The 21,827-nt window shown below is 39.1% G+C and overlaps 1 protein-coding gene and 1 long non-coding RNA gene across 4 annotated transcripts in view; one reads left to right on the top strand and one right to left on the bottom strand.

Moving 5' to 3' along the window:
• The window catches only part of slc12a5a (solute carrier family 12 member 5a), a 186,314-nt gene that overhangs the window by 157,370 nt on the left and 7,117 nt on the right, over positions 1–21,827 (top strand). For 2 of the 3 annotated variants that reach the window (XM_039612342.1, XM_031738567.2), the window contains 19 exons: positions 2,072–2,319; positions 2,811–3,022; positions 3,842–4,009; positions 4,297–4,395; positions 6,866–6,923; positions 7,007–7,181; positions 8,066–8,184; positions 8,495–8,593; positions 8,692–8,811; positions 11,345–11,449; positions 11,795–11,963; positions 12,677–12,872; positions 13,078–13,247; positions 13,466–13,597; positions 14,813–14,920; positions 17,148–17,273; positions 18,210–18,403; positions 18,647–18,661; positions 18,896–19,029. In XM_039612342.1, the coding sequence (XP_039468276.1) occupies positions 2,072–2,319; positions 2,811–3,022; positions 3,842–4,009; positions 4,297–4,395; positions 6,866–6,923; positions 7,007–7,181; positions 8,066–8,184; positions 8,495–8,593; positions 8,692–8,811; positions 11,345–11,449; positions 11,795–11,963; positions 12,677–12,872; positions 13,078–13,247; positions 13,466–13,597; positions 14,813–14,920; positions 17,148–17,273; positions 18,210–18,403; positions 18,647–18,661; positions 18,896–19,029 (2,647 nt within the window). The remainder of the gene's footprint in view (positions 1–2,071; positions 2,320–2,810; positions 3,023–3,841; positions 4,010–4,296; positions 4,396–6,865; positions 6,924–7,006; positions 7,182–8,065; positions 8,185–8,494; positions 8,594–8,691; positions 8,812–11,344; positions 11,450–11,794; positions 11,964–12,676; positions 12,873–13,077; positions 13,248–13,465; positions 13,598–14,812; positions 14,921–17,147; positions 17,274–18,209; positions 18,404–18,646; positions 18,662–18,895; positions 19,030–21,827) is intronic. The other variant, XM_039612343.1, reaches the window with a different exon arrangement.
• LOC120440247 lies at positions 13,127–19,960 on the bottom strand. Its single transcript, XR_005613100.1, has 4 exons — positions 19,844–19,960; positions 14,803–14,893; positions 13,353–13,574; positions 13,127–13,252 (listed from the first exon to the last, which is right to left on the bottom strand). It is a non-coding gene; the product is annotated as an uncharacterized LOC120440247 (long non-coding RNA).

Below are 21,827 nucleotides of genomic sequence, written 5' to 3'. Positions count from 1 at the left end.
CTTGTTTGTTCATTTTAGAGTGAGTTTGTTTGACCCTTTTCCAATCTTCATATTAAGTGTGTGTCAGTCTTCTTGTCCAACTCTAACAAGTGTGTATTTCTCCAAATGTCAAATTGCTCCTCTGACGGTGTCCTATTATGCGCATTTCCAGATCAAAGTGTGTATTCTTGGACTCTCGCAGAGTAGCTTTGTATGATTTACAGTTCAAAATAATCCTTGTTTATCTTTCTGTCTGACTTGGTGTTTGACTTTGGCCATGGTTAGTATCGTTATCTGCCTTCGTAATAGCATAATATCTCCACTTTAAATATATATTAAAAAAGGATGATTTGATAGATTTACTCCTGTAGCTACAATGACCTGTATTGCTTGTTAATCTCATCCACGCTTGTTACTATTTTTGTTGTTCAGCAGAAGGAATATGATCCCTTGTTTTTAATCCTGCCTGCAAACCTCTGGTTGACTCAATTTTTCTAAAGAGGGGAACAGTTATTAGAGAGTACAGCAAGTCTAGTATAAATAAAAAAAAGAAACCATAAAATCCTTAATTTAAGTATATTAATTGAAATTTGGGGGGGGGGTGTTTATTCCAACTGGTCAGACCCACATCAATGAAACTTCTGATATTCCTGAAATCCAATCAGTGCAAAGCGAAACAAAAAAAAATGCAACGCTTCTAACATCATCACTTTGCTTTGAAGCTATTTTCTTCTCGCAGTGTGTGCTCTTCAATGTGAATTCTGATTAGTTTTTGAAATGGCAGGATCTTTCATCTCAATCTTTCGCTTCTCTCCTCCTGTTTCTCGTTCTCCTCCTCTGCCTTTCACTCCACACTTCTTCCACTGCAGTGCCTCCATGTTGCATGGGATATTGGGTAATTATGCAAATACTGCATTTGTAAGGGATGAAGACACTGCCTGAGTAACAGGATCATTCCTTGAAACAGCTCTCATCACTTTGGTCCACTGTTATCAACTGTCATTTTTTATTGTTAATAATATTATTCTGGATGCCTCTAATGGATATGGAGTTTGATCGTGTCTGGAGGTTAATTCTGTCTTCTGGGTCAAAGCTGGCTTAGTTTCCATTGTAAAATAACAATCCTTGCAGAATTGTAAGGAGCGGATCTTGTGGAAGACTGATTTGAATATGTTTCATCCTTCCACCCAAGTCAGGAACACAGACTGATGCTGCTATTTTAGGAACCATGAAGAGTTCACCGTGAAGCGGGCGATTTGTTTGCCTAGTGATGTGCTGTTCTTAGCATTCAGCCAAATGACCGAAACCACAACTCACTGCTTGTTCTCTTGTTGCTCTTCATAGTGATAAAGAGTGTTCAGGCTGAAAGAAAAAAGACAGAAATTTCCACACTTATGTAACAGCCTTGCAATGAATCATCTAAACCTGATGACAGATAGTGACGGTCTAATTAGGGGTTTACCATCTATCTTCTGACTATTCTTAGACTGACCCGTAGTAAAAGTGTAATAATGGCAGTTAATGTTTAATATTAATACCATGCTTGAGTTGTTTAATTAAGAATTAAAATAGCAGCCAGTAGTACGAGTTGGTGCTTCAAGCTCCAGTAGAGGACTTTTAATGTGACATCGCATATATTCACACTTCACAGAGTTGTCCTCTTTTACTCATCTCATCCCTCATTGCCTTTCTCACCTTTTTTATTATATTCAAGCAAGCAAGCAATTTATTTATATAGCACTTTCAGACAACTACCAGGAGAAAACAAAGTGCTGTACACTTGACATGACACAGAAAAAGCGATACATTAAATGAAAAAATATATATATACATCTTTCTTTTCCATTTAGCAGCAAACAGTGAGGTAGAGAAGCAGGTTTGTAACCTGAAAACTGCCAGTTTAAATCCCCAGACAGGCCATAGAAGGTGAGGAGTGAAAGTCGCACTTCCAAAACGTGTACCACTAAGATGTCCTTGAGCAGCAATGATATTTTATGGATTTTTTTTTTTTTTATGATAAAAGTACTGCTGCTTTCCCTGGATACATAAAGTCAAAGATAAATAAATAAGCTCCTTTCCTCTTTTGCTGCAGATCTACATTGCGCCCAAAGCAGCCATATTTCCCCTGGAGGGCCTAGAGGGTCCTGAGGCCGAGGCCGCCCTGCTTAATAACATGCGTGTGTACGGGACCATCCTGTTGACCTCCATGGCCACAGTGGTGTTCGTTGGCGTAAAATATGTTAACAAGTTGGCACTCGTGTTTCTGGCATGTGTCATTCTCTCCATCTTGGCTGTCTATGCCGGAGTCATCAAGACCGCCGTGGATCCACCTGTATTCCCGTAAGCAGTTAGAGCCAATATAATCCAACATAATGTAAGCTGAAATGGTAACAAAAGCCCAGACTAACACACATCTTATCTACATGCTGTTTTAGAAAAAGCAACACATAATTACATGCTAGGTTTGGAGAACATGCCATTATTATATCAGTGGTACAAAGGCACCAGCACTAATTTGCTTTATTTTTTATTTTTACATATTTAAAAATTTGATGAATTTACCTGAAAACTAAGTGTTATAATGTGATACCCATCATTTTTTTTAACCTAGATGTCTAGACACTTTGTGACCTGCAAAAACTCTGTAAATCGATGTTTTCTGGGGAGATACTCTTGTTTGAGAAAACAATTTAAAACAACAGATATTGTTTAACTATAAAATTAATTTAAAGAAGAAAAAAGTCCAAATAAATTGCTTACATCAAACACGCATGCACAAAAGTCGCTACAGCAGCAGTATTTCAAAATTTTGTGCTTTTCTATTCCTCTAGGGTGTGTGTTTTGGGGAATCGCACTTTGGTGTGGAAGTCCTTTGATGTTTGTGCCAAGACCATTGAGACAGCTAATGGGACAGTCACAACCCAGCTGTGGCAGATGTTCTGTGATTCACCTTTTCTCAACGCTACCTGTGACAAATACTTTGTCGCCAACAACGTGACTGAGATCCAGGGCATCCCTGGGGTCACTAGTGGAATCTTGGCAGGTTGGTTCATTCGTTTTGGATCCAATTATCGTCTTTCTATACTGCTGGGTCACTGACAATTCATTAGCGTTCTTTTTTACATTTCTTTTTTTAATGAAATGTTTACGATAAAATACTTTCTTAGGTCTGAATGTCCTGTGTTTCCCATTGATCTGTTGTTAGAGGGGAAAGAGTGTCCATCAAGAAACACTCCAGTACGAGCAGCTTTAAATGTTGCAAAAACTTAAAATGTTGATTCATTTTTCTAGATATTTGCTTTCAGATCTTTTTAATAAATGTTAAAAATGGTAATTTAGTTTTACAAAGACAAAGTGGAGCAAACTAATTTCTTAGCCTTGGGCTTCCTGAAACCCTAAGAAAGCCCACAGCTAGGCAAGCCTTGTTTTACCCTGGTGTAACAGTAAACTCTGAATTAAGGAGTCACATTTAAAAGTCACTTTAATTTTTTTACTTTATTTATTAGAGATAAAACATATCATATTTTATCTCCCATTTTTAGGGGGAGATAAAACCTCCCAAATCCACCTACTAAAGCAAAGTAATTCATGTTTCTGTTTTCTGAAAGCATCTTTTTTACTGATTTCAATAAACATAAATACAAAAATTCAAAACTAATTAGAAATTGTAAATAGTGACTAACTCAATTTTGAATGGCTGAAGAATAAAGTAAATTTGTTAATTAGTCATGGAGTTCAGTCACCAATTGATAATTTGGCTTACATGGAAGGATTAAAAACATGTTGTGCACTTATTTTCAGGTTCTGTCTGCATGAATCTTTTAACTCTAGTCCTCTCTATGCTTCTTCAATGCCAATCCAGATAACCTGTTTGGAAACTACTATGAGAAAGGGGACCTCATTGCCAGGGATAAGATGGAGTCAGTGGAAGACCAGGACGAGCCTCTAACCAACGCTAACCGCTACGTGTTAGCCGACATCACCAGCTTTTTCACATTGCTGGTTGGCATTTACTTCCCGTCTGTGACAGGTAAAAGCATAAACTGTTCTGCCCACTTAGTTTTTTCTTATTGTTGTTCATCATTGACACGTTGATTAATTTGTTTACTTATCAGTGTGGTGCTGAGTGATTCTTTTGTTAACCATCTGAGAAATGGCATCTCTGGTGTTGTTCTCAATGTCAGACATTTATATTTATTTAGCTTGAGTGAGTTTATCTGAAATTACTACATTCTGCTGTTTGTAGCACACGTGTTTCTATAGTATGTGCACAAATCTCTGATCTTGGTAACAACTGTCACTTCACTGTCTCTCCAGGGATCATGGCTGGATCCAACCGTTCTGGAGACCTGCGTGATGCACAGAAGTCAATCCCCATTGGAACAATTGCAGCCATCACCACCACCTCCACTGTCTGTATCCTTTAACAACTGCCATCACGGGCCCTCACAGACCACTACATATACAGGGGGAAAATAATTGTTTGATCCACTTGAATTTATAAGTTTTCTCACTTATAAAGAAATGGAGAGTTTTTATGATAGCTTCCTTTTAACAGAGAAAGATATCAACCAAAACTCCAGAAGAAAATATGATACATAAAATTCTGACTTCATTTGAATGTCATTAAGTGAAAAAGTATCTTTACCCCCAAGCAAAGTATGACTTAGCACTTGGCAGAGAAACCATTGTCAGTTTGATGTAGCTGGTCACCCAGTTTGTACACCTAAGGAGGGATTTGCCATTGTCTCGGCTGTTGCTTAATAACTCGAAGCTTCAGCTCCCTCCAAAGATTCTGTATAGGATTGAGTTCTGGAGACTAGCTAGACCAGAGGTCAGCAACCTGTGGTTCGCGACCCATATATGGCTCTTTAGCTGCAAAATGTGGTTCACAAGCCATGGGCTAGGATTAGGGTTCACCCTATTAACACATATACTAGTTTAATAATTGATTCTCTCCCAATTACAGTCATCATCCGCCCATCTTCCACTTGTGCTGCTCTTTTTCTCCCATTGTTTGGTAGGAGGAGCTAAAATGGCTCTTCTAATGTTGAAAGTTGCAGACGCCTGCACTAGGTCATTCAGTGACCTTAATGCGCTTCTTCTTTAACCACTTCTTTGTTGCCTTGGCAGTATGTTTTGGGTCATTATCATGGTAGATGACCCATCCACAACCCATCTTTAGTGTTGTGGCTGAAGAAAAGAGGTTCTTGTCCAACATTTTACCGCCCATTGGCCCCATAATCCAGTCAAGTCATCCTGTACCATCAGCAAAAACAACGCCCCAAAGCATAATGCTTCCACCTTCATGTTGACCTGTGAAATGGTTTACTTTGGGTCCTATTCAGCATTTCTCTTACACCAAACATGAAAGATTGAGTTGGTCCCAAAGAGCTTGATTTTGATTTCTTCTGGCCAAGGCACTTTCTCCCAAGTCTTCTCTGAGTTCACTGGAAAACCTAAGATGGGCCCATAAATGTGTGATCTTGAACAGGGAGACATTAAGACTTTAGTCCATTACAGCGTAGTGTGTTACCAATGGCGTTCTTGGTGACACTGGTCCCAATCGCTTTCAGATCATTAACAAGTTCTTCCTGTGTAGTTTTGGGCTGATCCACCATCTTTCACATGATCATCCTAACCCCCTGAGGCAAAATCTTAGATGAATAATCACAGTTATTGCCTTCTCACCAGGCTTTTTGTTGGTGGTCTTGAAGCCAATTCCAGCCTTATGCAGGTCTAGTCTTGTCTCTGACATCCTTTGAATACTCTTAGCTCATACCCATGGTAGTGGAGAGGCTGGAACATAAGTTTCTGTGAAATGGTGTTGCAAGTTACAATTATTTAGTGATTGATTGTAATCCGTGTGCCACATGTACAATACTTCAACAAATACTTAAACTCACTGACACACAAATATGTAATGATTGTTTTTTTCAATATTTCATTTTACGGTTTCTCTCCATTAAAATGAAACTACCATAAAATTAGAGAATGATCATTTCTTTGTAAATGAGGAACCTCTCAAATTCAGCAGGGGACTCCATAATTATTTCCTCGCTGTATCTATATTTTATGTCTGGCCTTGTTGTGATCAAACTTGGGATAATGAATTTGTAGTGATATTTAAAACGGATCAGTTCATAAAGGACACTGTAAGTAAAGGTCAAGTTTACAAATTTTTGATTTTAACTAACGTGTCTCCACAAACACACTCACTGGCCTGCATGAAGCCTCATAATTAAAGGTCAGCATTTTAAATTTGAAAAGGCCATAACTTCTGTGATACCAGTCTAATGCCCTCAAGTATCCCAAAGTATGAATCTACCATTCATGAGAACACATTTCCTACCTTTGTTTAAATCATGGCAGCTGGCTTCTGAATAATTTTGGTGCATATTAGAGTTTGAGCTATTTTGTCATGTGAAACCTTGTTAATGAATGCTTTAAGTTTTTTTCTCTTTGTACAAAATTGTTGACCACATGTCTGCCATTTATGTGCTTTAACATATAAGGCAGCCTATACCATGTAGTGTGAAGCAGCTATAATAGAATGGTTTCCATGTAATCAGCTCTGTATCAACACAGATCTGATTAGGATCTCTAATCACATCATTGAGCTGCCTATGCACTTACCAGTTAATGAAACTAAGACATATTACATGCAGTGTCACTTATCTCAGAGATTTACTACACAAAATCAATTGACGTCTTTCCTCAGCAAATGTACTTAACTGGTTTATCAGATAATTAAGTGCATCTTCAGATGGAAAGGTTTATAATTCTTATAATCACTAAACCAAGGATCACTAAAAAGTGTTGAGTATTTATCATTTATTTATATTGTTATGAAATGACTTTACTTTCTTGAACCATATTTGCTCAGACATGTCCAGTGTGGTTCTGTTTGGTGCCTGCATTGAGGGTGTGGTCCTCAGGGACAAGTAAGTCTATCCTTGATTGGATAAAAATCATCCCTAAATACAAAAATAAGTCTGAGACTGACCACTCTGTTAATCGTGTTTAGGTTCGGAGAGGGCGTCCATGGGAACTTAGTGATTGGCACATTGGCTTGGCCATCACCATGGGTGATTGTGATTGGCTCTTTCTTCTCCACCTGTGGAGCAGGCCTCCAGAGCCTGACGGGAGCGCCTCGTCTCATGCAGGCCATTGCCAAGGATGGCATTGTGCCCGCTCTTCGGGTCAGTCTGTTTTCTTCTTACAGGAGACTTTATAGAAGAAGTGGACATAGTGAAACCAATGGGCAAGGGGCTTTAAAGTGCATTCTTCATAATGGCCAACAGGTGGTGACTCCCCTGGGTCAAAAAAATAAATGTAATTGTATGGAAGTATGAGAAAATTACTCTGCTTCTTACTTAATTTAGCTCAGAAAACAATATCCTAATGATTTTATGTATTCGGTTATTAGTTTCAGTTCTTCTTGGCTACACAATAATGTTCATTTTGTAAATAATTATCTTATTTACAGCACAAAATATAATAAATTGAGGTCTCTTTGGACACATTAGTGATTGATAGTTTGCTACTTTATGAGTGTGCATTCTTGAGGATGGAAATGGAGAATTGATTTGAGATGAGAAGAACCATCACAAAAAGTATTAAATCTATTTTAATCAAAGTCTCAACAGTTAAGTTCTTTTATCAATGTTATATTCAGAGTCGTGCAGTAAAACAATTGTATTATACACCAATTTTCACATAGAAAATGGATAATGAATCAGTAAGGAAAGTAATCAGAGTAAACTGAATCAATAATGACATTAGTACCAATAAAGTCGTTTCAATATTAAATCCAAATAGAGAACCTAATATGTTCTTCTCCTCAAAATAGAAAAAAGCAAGAACGCCAAGATGCTAACTGTAAGGCTTCAAAGCATAAATGCATAGGTGTCATCGCCACTATTACATCCTCTGCTTTTATAGAGTCTGTTTTGTATTTATTACATACAGTCAACATGTACATGCAATGACTTGACTAGAATTAAGAAGGTAGAGAAAGCAGTTTATGCAGACATACTCCTAAAATAGAAGTGGTGTTAACATGTTTTCTGTGCCGGCCCTGCAGATCTTTGGCCACGGGAAGGCCAACGGAGAACCCACATGGTCCCTCCTGCTGACGGCTTGTATCTGCGAGAGTGGGATCCTCATTGCCTCCCTGGATTCAGTCGCTCCCATCCTCTCCATGTAAGACTTGGAAAAAAATCCTTTAATTTCTTGCCATTTAAAAAAATAAATAGATTAAAGGGAATAAAACCATGGGGGATTTCAGAGCAGCTGGTCCCCTGCTATTTCTTAAACAATGCAAATACCAAATTTTATGGTCTCAGAGGGACAGACCACTTTTCTGCTTTGGTAATGCAGTCATAAATACAAGTGAATGTCATAGATGTTAACATAACAGCCCTTCTGGATTTCAACTAGTGAGCTCTTTCTTATAATGTTAGAGTAAGTAAGAAGAGGTTTGTTATATCCTGTTCATATTTGTTTCCTGCAGGTTCTTCCTGATGTGCTACATGTTTGTGAATCTGGCATGTGCCCTCCAGACACTGCTGAGGACACCAAACTGGAGACCACGGTTCAAGTTCTACCACTGGTCAGTTCACCAACAACAAAGGGAAGGAACAGCTGAATTTCTAGATTCACAAACAGTTTATATTGCATGTGTCTGTCTGCCTCTGCATTCCACTATAGGACTCTTTCCTTCCTGGGGATGAGCCTGTGTCTTACTCTTATGTTCCTCTGTTCCTGGTACTACGCCATTGTCGCCATGGTAATTGCCGGTTCCATCTACAAGTATATCGAGTTTGCAGGGTGAGTGCACCACAACCCCAGGAGATTGGATTTCGCATTTTTTTTACTTTACTTTATTTTCAGTTAGTTTCCTGAGTGAGTTTGACTACAGATGGTAGGAGTCCAATTAGCAAATCGTAACATTTTTTGGGGGGTTGAGTTGTTTTTTATTCTATATGTGAACCTCCTCCGACTTTATACTCTAGGTAAAGTTGTGCTACAAACCTCTTCAAATTTTTTTGCAAGATTTGAGTTCAGTTAATAATCATATGTAACAAACCGCCTCTTTCTGCAGATTGTGAAATTGACAAAGGCTAAACTAAATACTTTTTCTGTGTACACTACCAGTCAAAAGTTTGGGCACACCTACTCATTTAATGGTTTTTCTTTATTTTTACTATTTTCTACAATGTAGATACGTACTGAAGACATCAAATGTAGGAAACAAGATATATGGGATAATGTAGCAAAGAGAAAATTGTCTTATGTCTCTATTTTTGATTCCTCAAAGTAGCCACCCTTAACTTTGTTGACAACGTTGCAAACCCTTGGCCTTCTCTCAATGAGCTTCATGATCTCGTCACCTGAAATGGTTTTCACTTCACAGATGTGCCTTGTCAGGGTTCATATGTGGAATTTTTTGCCTTCTTAATGGGGTTGGGACCATCAGTTGTGTTGTGCAGAAGTCAGGTTGGTACACAGCTGACAGCCCTATTTGACAACTGTTAGAATTCATATTATGGCAAGAACCAACCAGCTAAGTAAAGAGAAACAACAGTCCATCATGACTTTAAGAACTGAAGGTCAGTCAGTCCAGAAAATTACAAAAACTTTGAATGTTTCCCCAAGTGCAATCACAAAAACTGTCAAACTCTACGATGAAACTGGCTCACATGATGACCGCCCCAGGAGAGGAAGACCAACAGTCACCTCTGCTGCCGAAGATAAACTCATCCGAGTCACCAGCCTCAGAAATCGCAGGTTATTAACACCTCAAATTAGAGCCCATATAAATGCCACACAGTTCCAGCAGCAGAGACATCTCTACATCAACTGTTTAGAGGAGACTGCACGAATCAGGCCTTTATGGTTAAATAACTGCTAAGAAAACACTACCACTAAGGAAAAGCAACAAGCAGAAGAGATTTGTTTGGGCCAAGAAACACAAGGAATGGACAGTGAAAATCTTTGCTTTCATCTGATGAGTCCAAATTTGAGATCTTTGGTTCCACTTGCCGTGTCTTTGTGTGACCCAGAAAAGGTGAACAGATTGTCTCAACATGCACGGTTCCCACCGCGAAGCATGGAGGAGGTATGATGATGTGGGGGTGCTTTGCTGGTGACACTGTTGGGGATTTATTCAAAATTGAAGGCACACTCAACCAGCATGCCTACCACAGCATCCTGCAGCGGCATGCCATCCAAACCGGTTTGCATTTAGCTGGAGCATCATTTATTTTTCAACAGGACAATGACCCCAAACACACCTCCAGGCTGTGTAAGGGCTATTTGACCAAAAAGGAGAGTGATGGAGTGCTGCGCCAGATGGCCTGGCCTCCACAGTCACCTGACCTAAACCCAATCAAGATGGTTGGGGATGAGATGGACCAGAGAGTGAAGGCAAAAGGTCCAGCAAGTGCTGAGCATCTCTGGGAAGTCCTTCAAGACTGTTGGAAAACCATTTCAGGTGATGACCTCATGAAGCTCATCGAAAGAATGCCAAGAGTGGGCAAAGCAAAGGGTGGCTATTTTGAAGAATCTATAATATAAAACATGTTTAAAGTGTTTTCACACTTTTTTGTTAATTATATAATTCCATATGTGTTCATTCTTAGTTTTGATTTCTTAAGTGAGAATCTACAATGTAAATAGTCATGAAAATAAAGAAAAACCATTAAATGAGAAGGCGTGTCCAAACTTTTGACTGGTAGTGTGTTTTAGACCGTATATTATATAAGGTGGTTTCTGTTTTGTTTTTTTCAAAAGTTTTTTCACATTTAGTGAAAATGGTCTTTCTTTCCAAGTTGTCATTTTTGTCTGTAATTTAAATGGAAATTGGTGTTTTTTAGGTTTTATTTCCACTAACAATGTTTTTTTTACTTTCCTGCCGTATCACCCCATATGGAAAAGAAATAGAAAAAACTTATAAAAGACTTGCATCAGATGTGGCCTACTTCATATAGTGAATCATATAAGGCTTATATGATTTACTCATGTGTGCTGTAATGTTCTTACTTTAGCCTTAGTTCTGTATCTTAGGTGTAGCATCATGGAAAAGTGAAGGAAATTTGATCATATCTGTGACTGAAAGACTGTAACTAATCAACCATGTTTCTAGTGTATTAGTATAGACCTATACACACTGAGTTTTTAAATGCTGTGATTCCTTGTGATGAGTGATCATGTTGCATTATGTCAAACTGTCATCTAAAAGGGGATTTGTTTCGGTGGGCTGTCTGTATCACTGTCACTTCTTAAATTCACAGTGAAGCTGCAAAAACTGTTGTTCATGTTTTGACTGACAAATATTGATTGGCACTTGCCTGTGTCACAGTGCGGAGAAAGAATGGGGCGATGGAATACGGGGTCTGTCTCTAAGTGCTGCACGTTACGCTCTCATGCGGTTGGAGGAAGGTCCCCCACACACCAAAAACTGGAGGTATGACACATGTATCCTGTGTTGTCTACCATGACTCTAATTACCATAGAAATTAACCACATGTCTGTGCGTGTTCTCATTTATTCACGTAATAGGATCCTTCTTGTCACAGCTGTCGGAGAATCAAGTATTTGTAAATTCATATTAACATCAACCTTTCTTGCTATTTTTTTCTCTTTCTCTCCTTCCAAACAAGGACTTTTACTTGGCCATCTCAGCCTTTCCTTTCCCCATGGCTTTATTTGTCTTTTCACAGCTCTTCCTGTTCTTCTTTTCATTTCTCTTTCTACTTTTTTCTACTCCGTCTTATCACTTCCTCTCCTCTCTGATCTCCCTTCTCTTCAGGCCTCAGCTGCTGGTGCTGGTCAGTACAGATGCAGAGCAAAATGTGGAGCAGCCTCGTCTGCTTTCTCTGACCAACCAGCTGAAGGCAGGCAAAGGTCTAACCATTGTTGGGACAGCTCTAGGGGGCACGTTCTTGGACAACTATGAACAGGCACAGCGTGCAGAGCAGGTAATGTTGTAAATGACAGCCTGTAACTCTTCAATCACTGGAAATTATTAAATTTTTCAGCACAACAACAGACCAAAATCACCCAAATCTGCTCTATTGTCGCTAAAATACTAAATCCAGTCACAGAAGCTACTGTAAACAGAACTATACGATATTGTGTCACTTAATTTCATTTTCCCTGCAGACTTTTCTGCACATCTATCAAAAATCATGTTAAACACTTACACATAGCTTTCAATGTATATTTGTTTCTTCTATATAGCTAATTAAGATAAGATAAGATAAGATAACTCTTTATTGTCATTGCACAGTCATACATAGTACACTAGTACAATGAAATTGGAAAACTGTCCTACGTCGGCAACAACCAACCATGTAACACAACACAACATGACACGATACGACACATCACAACGCAACACAAACAACACAACACAGTATAATAACTTAGTTAAAAAGAAGAAGAAGAAGAAGTGTATTTGTATTACTGTTATTATTGCACATTAATTATTATTGCACCTTGTTATAATAATAATTAAATATTTGAAAATTTTAAATATGACTATGGAAGAGCCCATAAACCCCAAAATATTATTGCAAATATATATTTTTAAATCAAATGAAACATCAAGTCTGACCGTTGCCACCTTCATAGTAAGCTGTGCTTGTTGTGGTAACAGCTTTTTTCTCTGCCTTGCCTCTTGCCTGTCTAGGCACTGCGTAAGCTGATGGAGACAGAGAAGGTGAAGGGCTTCTGTCAGGTGACTGTGTCCTCTAACCTGCGTGATGCTACATCACATCTGCTCCAGGCCAGTGGGCTGGGAGGCCTGAAACACAATGCTGTCTTGGTCTCATGGCCACGCAACTGGAAGCAAGGAGACGAGCATCAGCACTGGAGGAACTTCATTGGTTGGTTACTAGGAAGGAAAAAAAGAACAAAAATACTGCCAAAAACAAGGGCCCATATATAAAATAAAATCATCACTGATTGATATCAGACATAGCCATTTAGGTTTATTAAAAAAACATTCAAAACAAAATCCTGAACAATTTAAAAATGCAGACGCAGTGTAACCAACACATCGTAATCTTTCCATGTCTGTCTGTTCTGCAGAGCTGGTCAGAGAAACTACCGTCGCTAACTTGGCTCTGCTCGTCCCAAAGAACATCTCAGCCTTCCCATCCAACGGCGAACGCTTCACAGAGGGTCACATTGACGTCTGGTGGATCGTCCATGATGGAGGCATGCTGATGCTGCTGCCCTTCCTGCTCCGCCAGCACAAGGTAACCTGCAATAGTTACTACTTAAAGAAATCCATAAAGCGAATGTGCACTCACAAACAGGCAACGTAGAATCTGGATTCACACTATCAGAACCAAATTTCTTACCTTTCCTTTGAACGCTTGATATGGTATGAACGCTTAATGAAATTTTTTTTATTGTCCATACAGACGTAGGAGAAGAGTGAGGAGATGCCTCATATTTTGTTGTTGCTCTGCAGGTTTGGAGGAAGTGCAAGATGCGCATCTTCACTGTGGCCCAGATGGACGACAACAGCATCCAGATGAAAAAGGACCTGACCACATTCCTCTATCACCTCCGTATCGATGCTATGGTAGAAGTTGTAGAAATGGTGAGTTTTCTCAAAGCAAGATTGGCTTTCTTTAAAGGTATAGCCACAAATATAAAGATATATACTTTCTATACATACGCAATATGAACAGAAGTACTGAGCACTCAGCGACCCTGTTCTGTAACTTTACATGGTTTAATTTTGTGGCTAAGTCACAGTGATTCTTAAATGCTTCCACTTTGCATTAACACCACTTGCAGGTGATTGTGGAAAAGCTACAAGGATTGCAAAACAATGGCTTGTTGCAACACTGGCATCCTGTTAAATTATAACACTCGAATTCACTGAGCTCTTTGGAACAAAACACAAATGTTTGTAGACTGCATGGCTAGGTGCCTGATTTTATACACCTGTGGCAACGGCACTGAAAACAATTGCAGAGATTACTTTTGTTCATATTGTGTACTTTAATTTCAGTACTTTTCAGGTGGCAACATAATTAAAATGTTCAGCAATGCTCAAAGCTTGATTGCTTTAGACTACACAAAGGTAGGCAAAGGTAGTGCATGACTGCTGAGATCGTTGCACTACAGAAGCCCAGTAAATGGTACAAAGGACAGCATGAAATATGAATATTAGGTGATCGGATATTGTCTAAAGCCTCCTTCCCTAGATTGTGTTTACTAGAAAAGCAGCACACTGTGAAGCTGAGTGTTGGTCTGGCTTTCCAAAACCCTTAATTAAGGAATAAGAATTTTATCACTTATAATTTAGTGTACTTACTAATACTTTTAATGTTTCATGGCAGTAGAGAGAGCCTGTGGTTTTCTTCAGCATTTTCTAAGCAAAACCTGCTATTAGGCATTCATGTGCATTATATGAAATGACTAACCATGTGTGCAGTGGGGAGAAACTAGGCAGCAGTGTAATTTTCTCACACAAGCTTTTTTTCATTCTTCCTTGAGTCAAATTTGTCACTTTTTGTGTGTACAACAATGGGTCCATACCACAAATGTCTTCAAAAAAAGGCTGTCTAAAATTGTCAGCATCCTACTTAAACTAGTTCTGTTCTAGTATACTTCAGCCCTCAACCCTTCACAGGTGAATTTTCTCCTATCTAGGAAAAAAGAAGTAACTGGTGACTGCATTCTGTCTGAATGTCAAAAGATGAGTCAGATGAGATGGGGACAGGTTTACACAGGAGAAATGTAGTGGATTTGGATTGCTGTAGTAAGAAAAATATGCATAACAAACCCACACGTTACCTTTTCTTAGCATGACAGTGACATCTCAGCCTACACTTACGAGAAGACCCTGGTGATGGAACAACGCTCGCAGATGCTTAAACAGATCAATCTGACAAAGAATGAACGTGAGAGAGAGGTAAGGAAGTTTGTTTATGCCCAAGTTTTGTTTTGAAACACGCTCAAAGATGCACTCATAAACCTGACGTGACTTGACAGGCCGACTTGGCATGGCTTGGCGTGATTGGACTTGACTTGACTTAACATGACACACCAGCCCCTCTGGACAAAAGCATATCTATGGTTAAATTTGAGCAGTAGGACACCATATTTATCCTTTCTATCAGACCACAGCCGCAGCAGAAACTTTGCTGTTTGACAGCATGATGGTGCTTAGGTTGATATGGTAAATGAAAGATATTGATCTCTGTGTTTCATTAATACCCTTGTTGAACTTGAATTGTCCCTGATCCATAAATGTAATATGTGCCGTGCAATTATATTTGTGCACACAAGTGTACATACACTCATGGGGCATAAATGGTTAAATGGTGTTTGGCTAAATGTAATTTAGAAAATTCTGGCATAATTTTGGCCCTATTTCCCTCGGGATGAATAAAGTATTATCAATCAATCAATGAATATGTGACCACTCTTCTAGGCAGAATTAGTAGAGTTCATTTAGACTGGTTGGTTTCGTGGCATAGACTTGTCTTTTAGGCCAGCGGTCCCCAACCCCCGGGCCTCGGACCGGTACCAGTCCGTGAGTCGTTTGGTACCGGGCCGCAAGAGTTGAGGCTCAGGTGTGAAATGTGTGTTTTTCAGGGTTTTTATCGGTTTTCAGCGTTATTTTGTTATCGTTTTTATCGTTAACTCGGTTTTCCTGGGTCTTTTCACGTGTGTTGTGAATAAATCTTCTTTTTTTCGGTACCGGTACTAGTTTTATTTTGTTGTATTTATCCGCGACACCTTAAAGGCCGCTCCGTGAAAATATTGTCGGGCATAAACCGGTCCGCTGCTTTAGGCCATACAGTTTCAGTCGGGTTGAGGTACCCTGTGTTATTCATTCCAAAACCAGTTTGGGTGTTTGGGATAACTGTCTTGTTGGAATGCACAGTTGTGTCCCAGTTTCATCCATCTAGCTGTTGATGTTAGGTGAAGTTGAAAAATTTAGAGGGAATTCTCCTTTTTCATTACTCTGTCCTTTTTGTACTATATATAAATACAATTAACAGTAAAACAGCCCCAGAGCATGATGCTACCACCACCATGCTTGACAGCTGGTACAGTGTTCTCAGATTTGAAAGCTTCACCTTTACTCCTCAATCTTCCAATGTCAAGAGATGCCATGCAGCATCTCTTGATGTTGTGGCCAGATACCTCAGTCTTTGTCTCACGTGACCATAAAACCTTTCTACAGAAAACAATTGTCTTGTCCATGTGGGCAGCACAAATTTCAGTTGAGCTTGAAAGTGTCGATTTTGGAGCAGGGATTCTTTCTCGGTCAGTACTCTCTTACTCCATGAAAATGCAAAATTCATTTCACTGGTGTTCCAACAGTTTCCAGTTCATGGTAGGCTTGAGCTTTGGTGGTCCATAGGTTGTTCCTGAACATCCTACCCAATTTCTTCTTAAGCGAGAGTGACACTGTGGATCTTCTTGCAGACCTTTGCAAAGTGGTGATAAATAAATAAATAACTTGTTCTTATGTTCAATTGTTTGAACTCATGATCTTAGCAGCTGAAGTTGTTTAGAGTTGGCTCCAAGACACCTTCCTAACTTGTGCAAATGTGCAGTTTCATTCTTAGATCTTCACTGAAATCCTTGGACTTTCCCATTGTTCTGAGTATTGGGCAATTCCACGGGTGTCAAACAAATCCTTTTTATGCTGGCAACGTCAATCGTGATCACTAAAAACTTGACAAAGCCCTGGCACTGTAGAATCTTCAGCTTTCATTACTAAATATTTAAGTGAGTGCATGTATATGTTTGAGCATGTATGTGCCCTTGTGTGGATTCAAGAAAATCCAAAATAAGTTGAAATGTATGCAGCCAAATTAAAGACTGTACAATCATTCCAGCATGGAAAAAGAACAGTTCAAAACAATTATTAAAAGGCCCAAGTTATCATAGATATAAATGTCTGACCGCAACTGTATCTTCACTTTTCTTTAGTTTTTAATAAATTATTATTGCCAGGATTTCAGCAGATTTCAGATTTTTAGGTTCCTGATATGCTTTTTTAAAATAATGTGGTAAAATAATGTGGTAAAACCCTATGTGTATATATATATATATATATATATCTGAAAAAAGAAGCTCAACTCAATTTTTTTCATGTTGACCCTTCATTTGTGTCTTCACAGATCCAGAGCATCACTGATTCATCCCGTGGGTCTATCCGGCGTAAGAACCCAGCTGCTGTAACCACCCAACTGAGTGTGACTGAAGACCCACCTGCTGGCAGCAAGGAGGAGAAGCCCGAGGAAGAGGTAGGATCAACTTCTCCAGCACCGCTGATCTCAGTTTGGAGTATAAAGTTTGTTTGTATGGTCACAGAATTTTTTTGTTTAAAAAGCACCCTGGTGTCTTAAGATTTTTATTATTTAAATTAAAATATTTATCAATGACTCAAATTGGGATAACATCAAAACAGTGAAATGCAGACTAAAGATAATCAAAGAACAGCAGCATTGAAGCAACTGTCCATGTCTTAAAGGGCCAGTTTGAGATTTTGAATAATACCTTTATAGTGCTTGTATATAAAACTGGAAGCAACCTTTAGCTTAGCATAAATACTTGAAAACATATCCAGCTCAGTCTGCCGAGCAGAATCTTGACAGATTTTTTTTAACTGTACAAAAAACAACATACAGAAATAAGAGGCTGTGCAGATTAAAATGTTAGCTTTAAAACAGAGCCAGAGTCATTAGTCATGCGAAGCTAACCACTGCTAGTGGTAGTGTCATGTTTATCATAAAAATATGTGAGTGATAAAGGTATCAAGCATTTTATCTAGCCCTTTGCAAGAGAGCAAGTAAGTATTTTGTTTCATTTTCCAAATATTAATCAAAGGCTAGAATCATTTGACTGCAGCAAAAAAGTTGCATTCCCTTTCTGGTATTTTCAGTTTTCTGTTGAATTGATCTCATAGCATCTCATAGTATTTTCCTTTGAAGAACATTTGCATAATTTAATAGCCTTTAATATGAATAAAGCAGCATAAGGCTCCCTAATCACACTTCTCCTTCCTCTCCCTCTCTCAAACACTGTGGCTCTCTGTGACTTTACCTGCATTCCTACATTTCCACCTCAACTGTGACTCTTTCAACCTTCCATGTAATGTACATGTAAATCCACATCTGTCCACTTATCCTCTCGTCTCATAGTCAAAGTCGGCCTCTTCCCCTGTGTCCCCCCCTGCCCAGGTTCAGCTCATCCATGACAATACCACCCCGGCCAGCCCTGCAACCCCAGCCACTCCGCTGACCCCTGGAGAGGGGGCTCAGAGCCCAGGGGAGCAGGTCCAGATGACCTGGACTGAGAAGTGTGACGGCGAGCCAGCCAAGCCGCCTGGAGCAGCAACACCAGAGGGCATCAAAGACATCTTCAATATGAAGCCGTGAGTATTTTTCAATGCTCAGTGAACCTTTAGCTGTTGTAAAACTGAACTACCCTCTGGTTACTAAGAAAAACCGAGCCTTGAGTCTCTTAATTGTGTTGTTTGCTTTCTTCGAATTATTGTAACACCAGAAATGGCTGCTAATATAAGATTTAGGCTTGCTTGCGGGAGAAATGAACTTCACTAAAGACATGAACAGTTTAGCACTTATAATGGTGTATTTCTCCTTTTGCCATGCTGCAGTGAGTGGGAGAACCTGTAAGTACTGAAGTCTCTTTAAACGTCATTCAGTCCATTCATGTTTTATAACGTTCAGCTCAACCACGTGAGCAGATAATGATCATTAAAAAAAATGTGTGACTGAGCGTATATCACCCATGTCTCCACTTGGCATCACAAAATGCTGTGTCATACGCTTTAAAATAAAATGTCTGGATGCTAATCAGCATGGATATGTTTTGACTTGCTCTCTGTGACTTTGTCTCTTCTCAGGAACCAGTTCAATGTGCGACGTATGCATACAGCTCTCCGGCTGAATGAGGTCATTGTTAAAAAGTCTTCAGAGGCCAAGCTAGTCCTCCTCAACATGCCAGGGCCACCCAGGAACCGGACAGGTGATGAAAACTGTATCCTTTGCCCAAACAGTAGGTTTACTGAACGGGGTCTCTAATATATAGGTGACAGAGGTGCCTTCATTTCCAAACACAACTAATCAGCTTTGACAGTTTGGAGTTACTTGCATTTGGATGTCGGCTAACTGGTGAGAAAGAGATTAGAATATATAACATATGTATGAGTTTATATACATTCACCAGTTACTTTGGTATGTACACTTGTTTAGCTGCTTGTTAATGCAAATATAAAACCAGCCAGTCACAAGGCAGCAGCTCGCTTCATTAAGGCATGTAGACGTGGTCAAGATAGCCTGCTAATGTTCATACTGAGCAATGGGGATGAAAAGTGATTTAAGTGATTTTAAATGTAGCATGGTTGTTGGTGCCAATTAGGAGGGTCTATTGCTGGTCTATTGCCAAATAGGCTAGTCTGAGTATTTCAAACACTGCAGCTCTTCTGGGACTTTCCATCTTTAGGGTTTACAGAGAATGGGCCCATCTCTGGGCCAAAATACTTTGTTGATGTCAGAGGTCAGAAGAGAATGGTTAGATGGGCAGAAGACCACACCAGATGCCACTGCTGTTAGCTAAGAACAGAAAACCGAGGCTATAGTTCACAAAGGCTCACTGAAATTGGACAACAGAAGATTTTAAAATGTTGGCTGGTCTGATGAGTCTGGATATTTTTCTGCGACATTCAGCTGATAGGGTCAGAATTTGGCCACTTCAGGCTGGGGATAGTGGTTTAATGGTGTGGAGGATATTTTCCTGGTACATTTTTGGCCTCTTAGTATCAAATGAACACCACTTAAATGTCACATCTTACCTGAGTATTGTTGCTCACCATGTGTGTCCCTTTATGACCAAAGTGCACTCATCTTCAAGCAGGATAACACACCATGTCACAAAGTTCAAATATCCATGTCATGTTAGGGCTGCCACGATTAGTCGACTAGTCACGATTACGTCGACTATTAAAATCGTCGACGACTAATTTAATAGTCGACGCGTCGTTTGAAGCTTTGTAAGATCCCAAAAGACGCAGGAGCAAGTAGTAGTATTTAAGAGTGTAATGACGGACTGAAACAGAAGATGGCAGCACTGCATGTGTAAGGATGCCAGCTGCCGTTAAACCCCGAAGAAGAAGAAGCTGTGTCCCAGAATTCATAGCGCGGCCCTGCTCAGTTGTCAACAATGGCGGCAGCTAGTTAGTTTTAATATTACTCTTATTATTTTTGGGGGGTCACAAAATAAAGTTTAACATATTTTCAGGCGAGAATGTAGCTGTGTAACCTCAAATATCTGCTCAGTTTATCAAGACATCACATATTTTCAAAAGCACTCCGATGTTTTCGGAGACGCCTGTTACCCACCAGCTCGATAGCTAGCCGGGTTCAAGGCTCACTAGAGCCTCCCGCAAATCGCTTTTCAAACCCACCGCTGTCTTTCGCTACTCAGGTTAAACATGTAATATAAGTCACTTAGATAACTTAAAAATGTTATTGTTTGGCTTTTTTTAGTATTTTATTTGTTCCTGGGTAAATCGGTTTGGCTGAGAAAAGTTATAGTTGAATAAACGTCAAGCAGACAACTGATTATCAGAAGTGTGAGATGCTCGAGAGTATACTCTGGTGTCCTGTTAAATTTTAGATAGCAAGGAGCAGACGGCTGAGTTTATTAAACTCCACCGAAACAATCTGCAAATGACATTAAAATTTAATAAACTATCATCTTGTCTTTATTTTTAGTTAGCACATACCTTAAACACTTCAAGCTTTAAGCTAATGATAGTTATATAAGAGGAGATGCATGCTGGTGCAATAAACTGTACGTTTTACGTCCAGTGGATGCATGATCTGATTAGTCGACTAATCGCAGAAATAATCGGTGACTAGTCGACTATCAAAATAATCGTTTGTGGCAGCCCTACATGTCAGTGAGTTCTCTGTACCCAGATGGCCCCCAGAGTTACCAGATATCAATCCAATAGAGCATGTTTGGGATGTGGTGGAACAACTGTGTGATGCTATCATCTCAGTACAGCTCTCTGAAAATGTCTCCAGGAGCCTTGTTGAATCTATGCACAAAGAATTAAGGCAGCTCTGAAGGCAGAAAGGGGTTCCTACCTACCAGTAAGGTGTAAGTAATAAAGTGGCCAGTGAGTGTATAAGAATACTGTGTCATGGATGTGTAAGACAGTGTTTTATACATTTGTAAAGGTTTAGTTTCAAATTATAATTACGTCTTCAAATCTTTAAATATAAATTATAAAAAGCTTCTGAAATAAAATTCTGATTGTGTTAAACTTTTTTTTTTATCGATCCACACACAATCATATTGAGTTTGGGCCTCCAGCCTCTATGTAACTTTGTGAAAGATTTGAATTTTGTGTTAAAGCAATCAACAGCAGGTTTGGGTCAGTAAGTTAATTGTCTTGATTTCAGGAACAGTAATAATTTGTTATCAGAAACATTCTGTTTAATGGGTCTCTAAAGATCTAATTAGGATTTCAAAGCACAAATCATTATTGCAGAAATCAAAGAACTTTAAAACTAATTTTTTCAGGCTTTTGTGAGTTTTATATTCTATTTTAGTTTTACTTCTTTAACATATTTTTCAGTTGTTGTTGTTGTTTTGTTTGTTTTTTACAGTATATGAACCTAATTATGAAATATATTTCTGGCAGTGTCCTTGCTTTGTTTACAACAATTTAAGCCATGAAGTCCAAGGAAACTGCTCGTAGACCTTTGTCATAAATGTCAGGAAATGGCTATAAAAGCTTTGGGTATTTTCAGTAGCACTGTAAATTC

Source organism: Oreochromis aureus, linkage group 5 (genome assembly GCF_013358895.1).
Source record: "Oreochromis aureus strain Israel breed Guangdong linkage group 5, ZZ_aureus, whole genome shotgun sequence".
Taxonomy (NCBI): Eukaryota; Metazoa; Chordata; class Actinopteri; order Cichliformes; family Cichlidae; genus Oreochromis; species Oreochromis aureus.
This window is presented reverse-complemented; position numbering and strand designations above follow the sequence as displayed.